Source organism: Octopus sinensis, linkage group LG2 (assembly GCF_006345805.1).
Source record: "Octopus sinensis linkage group LG2, ASM634580v1, whole genome shotgun sequence".
NCBI lineage: Eukaryota > Metazoa > Mollusca > Cephalopoda > Octopoda > Octopodidae > Octopus > Octopus sinensis.
In genome coordinates, this window is record NC_042998.1 from 113063170 (window position 1) to 113071501 (window position 8332).

General features: G+C 36.9%; 1 protein-coding gene across 1 annotated transcript in view; it reads left to right on the forward strand.

Annotated features, from left to right (window-relative positions):
- Nucleotides 1–2837: 2837 nt before the first annotated feature.
- LOC115225648 (testis-specific serine/threonine-protein kinase 3-like) overlaps nucleotides 2838–8332 on the forward strand; it is a 12508-nt gene continuing 7013 nt past the window's right edge. The window contains exon 1 of the mRNA XM_036498955.1: nucleotides 2838–3154. Coding sequence (XP_036354848.1) covers nucleotides 2971–3154 — 184 coding nt within the window. The 5' untranslated portion in view covers nucleotides 2838–2970. The remainder of the gene's footprint in view (nucleotides 3155–8332) is intronic.

Sequence of the window (8332 nt, forward strand, 5' to 3'; positions counted from 1 at the left end):
TAATAATACAACACTAATAAACACATCAATAGTCAGTTATTCCTTCTATCAATAGACCTCTACTAAAATAGGATTTTGTCTGTGAATTCATTATAATCAACAAACACAGCTTACTAGTCTAATGGTGTCTCTTGAAATGACTTCATATTTAAAGAAATAGCACCCTATTTTTATATTTGTAAGATTCTAACTCACTATTTTCTACCCTAGCATTCAGTTGACACTGTTAAAAGGCTGATGGCAGTAACATTCGTGGATCCTTGGTTAATTGATTATAGGATTCAAGAGTCATTTATGACATAAGCCACGAAGGTATGAAAAGTAAATTCGACATTTCTTGAAATTATATTTAAGGTATTCAAAGCTAAATACTGTAAGTCCTTTAATCCTGCACCCTGTTGTCTCAATTGTATCCCTTCACCAGTTGCTAATCATTGAAGTCATTGCTTAAAAGTAAGCATCACACAACACACGAGAATATTTTAACTCCAAGGATTTTATACCAAAACAATTTTTATATTAATCACCCATTCAAACAATAATTGAGTACTACTAGAGAGACATAAGATGGAGATTATTGTATAAAACATCGAAGCTTTTTTCTTTTCTTATCAACAATCATAGTTGATAAAATCTTTATTTATAACTTGTCACTTCTATCTAAACAGTATATATTCAGCAATTATATACTACACTTACGTGTCGGAGTAGATAATCTAGTCCTTATACTACACCCCAAACGATATACCTTTGCATGATGGAGTACACAGTCTGCAACCTCTGAATCCAAAATATTGGATGACTTCGCATTGAATCCTTTCTAATGGTTCGTTATGTCAATTTATGCACTGCTTTTCTTCGAAACTAATTTAATGAAATACGTGTAGATTTAGAGATATCGACCTTCATTTTGTTTCAGCAAAAGTAAACCAATCATTATTAATTGCGTCTTTAAATAAAAATAACAACATTATTTTATCTATTCTTGTTTATTCGGGAGGGTTTTTTGTTTTTAGAATAAATACGATGGAAATAGAATTCCACACGAATTAAAGTAAATGATTTTTCCTTCAAAAGCAATAGAAATTTAGTATGATAATATTGTGAGAGGTTTTAGCTGAAGTTTACGCAGTGTTAAGAAATATATGAATTACTTGAGAGACAGAAATCTTATTTGTACTATCCCTTCTTGTTTAAAAGTGTATTTGTTATGTACAGTCGTTCTACAAACCAATGTTTGACCTGTTACACATAACAGCCAAATCTACTTCAAACCATATAGTGTCTTGAATAAAAGAAGGGCAAAGAAGAACACACTGGCTAAGGGAGTCTGATATGTGTGTGTGTGTGTATGTATTACGATTTGAGGGAGATTTTTCAGTTATTTCCAACAAGTAGACCCAATATGTAGAGATTATGTAGTCGACTCAAACAACACTTGGTTAACGTTGCTATTGTTGATTTGGCCAGCTCGGCTCTGATTAAGCAGATATATGACATAAAACGTGTTCAGGCCGTGCCCAACTCACCTTTTACTTAGCAGGCAATGTGCATCTAGAACCACACACCTAATGTCACTTGTCTTTTTTGAAACGATGGTGTTTGATTTGAGAGCGATTTGGTTATTATTTTTAGCAACTCGAATGAACACAAAGAAGTTTATTATTTGGCTCGAACAATAATTTGTTGTTGCTGTTCTTGTTCTTGTTTAGCACATTTTGAGCTTTGATCGAAATGCCTTATTGTCAAATACATTCAAGTGTGTCTTTTCTGATTTGGATGGGAGTATATATTTTTATACATATATCTTCATATCTGCTTCATTCAATGTGTCGGTCATAATTTTCCAGGTGATAGGGCGTGATTCCAAAGAGATTTTGCTGCTATTTCTCGCAGGACAATCGTTCACATAGACGCTCTTTTGACGGCTCGTACAGCAATAATTACCCCGTGAAGCAATAACTGCTCATTATATCACATTGTTGATCACCTTAGCTAATTAAATGATGCTGATAATGTAGGTGATAAATAGCACCGAGAGAAACCTGTGTAGAATCCCCTAGACTGATGAAATTGAAGCAGTTAATGCTCGGCTTGAACATCTATGCGTCAATTTCTGCCTTTTTAACGTGAGCAGTGGGAAACTGATGCTTGCAACTGAGTGAATTCCACTAAGGACACCCAAAGACCAGCTAATGGTGTTAAACAGGGCGATGTGTTAGACCTACAACACATACAACCACAATAAAATGAGAAGAATAAACCATGATATGTAATCATAGCGCCACTAATAAGATGATGTCCAAATTGGAAAGGAAGGACTTTAAACGAAGAGACATATCTCGTCTTCCGTGCTTAGCAGTCTGGAAATGCATTGAATGAAAATGGATCTTTATACAGGAGTAATTTATCTTGTTTTTCGCTGCTATGGCAATATTATTGGTGTTATGTAGATGTGAGTGAAGTTCTAAGACATCACATCAAAGTGAACATAATACGGTTATAATTTTAACTTTTTTTTTATATTTTATATCATTGATAATAATGGTTTCTAATTCAGACACAAAGTCAGCAATTTCGAGGGGAGAAGCTTAGTAAACACCATCGAGCCTTGTAGTTGGCTGGCACTTTATTTTACCGACCCCGAAAGTATGAAAGGCAAAATTGGTTTTGGTGGAATTTGAACTCAGAACGAAGCGAGCCGAAATGAATGCTACAAAGTATTTTTCCCAACGCTCTAATGATTCTGCTAGCTCGCCGCCTTATATTTTTGCTAATAATGAAAGTACAGCCAAGTTGCATGATGAGCGCCTTGTATAATATTACCAACGTGATCTTGAGGCTTGATAGCAATGAACGCTGTCATCAACTTCTTTTCATTTGCAAACAATTTAAATCGAGCAGTATGCTGGAAAAGATCGCAAACCGTAACAAATGCAAACAGGAATACGAAACCAAATGTCGCATTAAATGGTTACTGTTATGGACCATCCAACAGTAAATAAAAAATTACACCAACGGAATTACGAAGTGGACTATTCAGACACTAAAACAGAAGACGCAAACATTCTCAGCAAGAATGATTCTACCAAATACGTTTTGAATTACCGTATACCTTTGTTGAAGCGTGATTATATTGTTACAAGATCCCTCGGTAAGTCACTGGTTTCTACAAAGGTAGGCGAGCGATTGAGTTAGTTTATTAGTGGAAAAAAACTCAGTCAGGAGTAAATCACCACTACACCGAAGACGGTGTTTATTATGATGCAGAGGAAATACCACTAGAGGTAAATATTTACACAGATACGCACGCACTCACACACACACATAGACGCATTACACACATTTTCTTCCCTCAGAAGTTACACACACACACACACACATATATATATATGTATGCATGTATGTATGCATATATGTATGTATGTATGTGTATGTATGTATGTATGTATGTATGTATGTATGTATGTATATATATATATATATGTATGTATGTGTGCATGTATATATATATATATATATCATATATATATATATATATATATATATATATATATATATATATATATATATATATATATATATATATATATATGCATTTGAACAAATAAAAAATAACGAAATTACGAAGATGTTTTTATTTCTGTCTCTCAGTATATATGTATATACACTTACAGTGAGAAAGAAATAAAGCACAGTTTTAGGCACATAACGCCGCTCAGTTTAACACCACCTTTCGTGAAATTCCTTCTGTTGTTAGCAATTGGACCGGCTTCCCGGTCGGAATTTTCCTTGACCGCTCAACACACTGTCACCATTTACATTTCCTAAGAACAAAACAGAAAACAAAAAACACACAGCTTATTCAACTTCTTCGTGGATTGTCTTCCAACCTAGACCTCTTATATCACCTCTTACTAACATGTAACTTCCACAACCTAATTTATCACCGACACACAAATTCTCCAACTTCTATTTATAATCTATTTCTGTTGCTCAATCCTCACTCCGAAACGTAGAGCCTGCGCACCCAGAGATTCCATCCACCCTGTCACCTGTATTATCTGATATCAGCAACAATGACCTCAGTTATTCTGGCTCAAAATCTTCTTCTACGCCTATTCCTCCAAATGCATCTGCCTCTTCTGCAGATATCCTAACTCCTCGAACCGCCAACAACTTCGATCACATCTCCTCCTATACTAAAGACATACATCCATATCTCAATTCCTTTTCCCCTGACATTATTGTCCTTGGTGACTTTAATGCTCACAACTCCTCTTAGCTCTCACACTAACCTCGTACTGATGTTTCGTAGTGCGGAAACCAAATCTTTTGTGCAACCCACAACTCTATACACTAACTTGTTTCAAGTCCTGCAGACATCCCTTACTGAGATACTGGAGTTTTGTTTTCATCCCCAAATCCAAATTCTTCCATAACTGTTTCAGCACCTATCGAGTTGTCTGACTACTGCCTTATTGTGACTATTCCACTCTGTTGTCTTAAGACATGGGTAGACTGAGCAGTTGCTCGGGGTCCCCACAGGTCTAGGGACCCAATTTTGATCTATGTATGTTGTAGCTTTCTGTCAATAAAATATAGGGTCCAGTGCACTGATCTGCCTGGGAGCCAATAATGCTGCTAAGACGGCTCTGCTACTCAATACACATCGGCAAACTACATAATGCTTGCCACGCTCAAATATTATATTACAAATTACCCGACAGATTGGAGCTCCACCAATTTTATGTTAACTGTCCCTAATAACACTTATGCTTCGCTCCTACCCCATCAGAAACATCTAGGCGTGTGACTGAGTCCACTCTCTTGGACATGTCCCTCTATATTTCAAACACAACTTAAGTAGTTTATTCATGGCTTGTGTGGTAGTAGTTCAGGTAAAAATTGAACCCCTACAACGCAGTGAAACTGACCGGCTCTAAAAACAGACTCTTACAAGATTAGGTAACTCTGATAATCCCACTATCCCTGAAGGATGTCTCCGTGCATCGCCCTACCTTCAAGCTTTCCTATCTCCCAAACTACAGTAGATCCATCCGGTGGCTTGCCAAAAGAATCTCTAACAACCTTGCTAAACTCTTCCTTTGTTCCATTTTCTAACCATGAGGCTTCTGTGAGCACTTACTTCTGGGGAGAAAACCTCCACTTTTGATATCCACTTTACATGCAGCTCCACACAACACGCCCTTAATAAATCTCATCTAAATGTATCCACTTCCACCATAACATGCTCGTTCCTTTGCATACACACGCACCAGCTGTTACACGCCCTTTCCATTACCCTCAAACAATACGCTCTCGATCTAGCCTCTAAAGCCACAAAACTTTTCACTCACTCTCTCTCTCTCTCTCTCTCTCTCTCTCTCTCTCTCTCTCTCTCTCTCTCTCTCTTTAAAGGCATATAACCTGATCTTTGGAACTTCTCTGGCCCTACCAGCAATCGTCTTATTGCATCCCAAAGACATGAAGATAATCATCAGCATTGACTCTCTCTCTCTGTCTTTCCTTTTTTCTTTCTCTCTCTCTCTCTCTTTCCTTTTCTCTCTCTTCCTCTCTCTCTCTTCTCCTTTTCTCTCTCTCTCTCTCTCTCTCTCTCTCTCTCTCTCTCTCTCTCTCTCTCTCTCTCTCTCTCTCTCTCTCTACTATTACGGTTTTCGTAAAGCTAGATCTACAAGAGACCAACTTTTTCTTATATCACTCACCAGTGATATAAGAAATATATATATAAATCATTCAACTACGGTAGTAGTTGAATAATATTCTTAAAGCCGCAATTTACTCACACATAGCATCTTTCGACATACTACAATACTTAAAAAATGAGTTTTATGCAAAATAGTTTTATGCAAAGTAGAATAGTATATATGGTAGGCAAATTCATTATGAAAAATATAGGCATTGGCTCAAGACTAAAAATGTGAACACTTGGCAATTAATAACTTAGGCAATAACTCAAGCAAATTTGACTGTGAATTTGTTGTTATAGGTAGATTTTACTAGTCCGGGAACCTTTTCATACCACCTCACACCGGTGTTGGTGTGTTTAGGTCCCCGCAACTTAGCGGTCCAGCAAAAGAGAACGATAGAATAAATACCAGGCTTTAAAATAAATAAGTCCTGGGGTCGATTTGTTCGACTAAAAACCCTTCAAGGTGGTGCTCCAGCATGGGCGCAGTCAAAAATGACTGACGTAAAATATTTTAAAAAATAAAAGACTGTAAGAGTGGTGAAGCTATTTGTCATTTGAACGATTTTATATTGAGGTAAACCTTAAGTAGTTAAATAACCTCTTTCTAACGCGTTGTGATTACATCTATGTCATGTAATTTTGCAATTTAAGAGCAGAAGATAACTATCAAATAACTATTAAGCGAATAATAAATAGAGTGAAGTTCTCAAAGGCTCATGATTCGACTGAAAGTTGAATATATCAGATTCCAATAGAAGATATTACGTTCGTGATCAGTAGTTGCCCTAAAATGCAGCATGGTATTGTTATGCAATGCCCTCCGTAAGTAAGACTGCCAAAGACCAAACAAATATTTCTAACATAAACGTTAGAAGGTACAGATGGTTACTCTTTTACTCTTTTACTCTTTTACTTGTTTCAGTCATTTGACTGCGGCCATGCAGGAGCACCGCCTTTAATCGAGCAACTCGACCTCGGGACTTATTCTTTTGTAAGCCCAGTACTTATTCTATCGGTCTCTTTTGCCGAACCGCTAAGTAACGGGGACATAAACACACCAGCATCGGTTGTCAAGCAATGCTAGGTGGATAAACACAGACACACAAACACACACACATACATATATATATATATATATATATACGAGGGGCTTCTTTCAGTTTCCGTCTATCAAATCCACTCACAAGGCTTTGGTCGGCCCGAGGCTATAGTAGAAGACACTTGCCCAAAGCGCCACGCATGGGACTGAACCCGGAACCATGCGGTTGGTAAACAAGCTACTTACCACACAGCCACTCCTGCGCCTATACAAAAAATATTTATAGACCGTCCTCATTAAAACTTCCACCAGTGCAAACATAACAGAACTAACATTGCTTAGTACACATAAAAACAGAACTAACATTGCTTAGTACACATAAAAACAAATTATGTCATGTTATAGAGGCTAGCTACCCTGGGATGTAAACATTTGTTTCAAAATGAGAAATAGAATATTAGTTAACCAAATGGTTCTGAGTTCAGTCCCACTGCGTGATACCTTGGGCAAGTGTCTTCTACCACAGCCTCGGGCCGATCAAAGCCTGTGAGTGGATATGGGAGACGGAAACTGAAAAGAAGCCCTAAGTATATATATATATGTATGTTTTTTTCTGTATGCATGTATGTATGTATATGTTTAAGTGTGTCTTTGTGTCTGTGTTTGTCCCCACCACCATCGCTTGACAACCAATGCTGGTGTGTTTACGTCCCCATAACTTAGCGGTTCGGCAAAAGAGACCGATAGAATAAGTACAAAGAATAAGTTCTGAGGTCGATTTATTCGACTAAAACTCACCAAGGCGGTGCTCCAGTATGGCCGCAGTCAAAAGACTGAAACAAGTAAAAGAATAAAAGAATAAATTACTTCGAAACTTAAAACTTCTCTACTGAGATTGTGAATTTACGTTTATATCTATAATAATAGGTATGCTTAATTAAGATAAGTGTTTAAGTTTAATCTCGAAAAACTTGGGTCTTCTGTCAAAAGCAATGACCAGCTAATAATCTGTTTACAGATTGAAAATTCAGTCTGTAAGCTCAAGAGTAAAAATATACAAAAATTTGACATGTAATTTTTTACTGTTGTTATTAAATCTAAATTTCAGTGGCGGAAGGTAATTTTTACATGTTTTCTTTCATTATCTCTCTTTTACTCTTTTACTTGTTTCAGTCGTTTGACTGCGGCCATGCTGGAGCACCGCCTTTAATCGAGCAACTCGACCCTGGGACTTATTCTTTTGTAAGCCCAGTACTTATTCTATCGGTCTCTTTTGCCAAACCGCTAAGTAACGGGGACATAAACCCACCAGCATCGGTTGTCAAGCAATGCTAGGGGGACAAACACACTCACACAAACACACACACGCATATATATATATATATATATATATATATATATATATATATATATATATATATATATATATATATATATATATATATATATACATATATACGACGGGCTTCTTTCAGTTTCCGTCTACCAAATCCACTCACAAGGCTTTGGTCTGCCCGAGGCTATAGTAGAAGACACTTGCCCAAGGTGCCACGCAGTGGGACTGAACCTGGAACCATGTG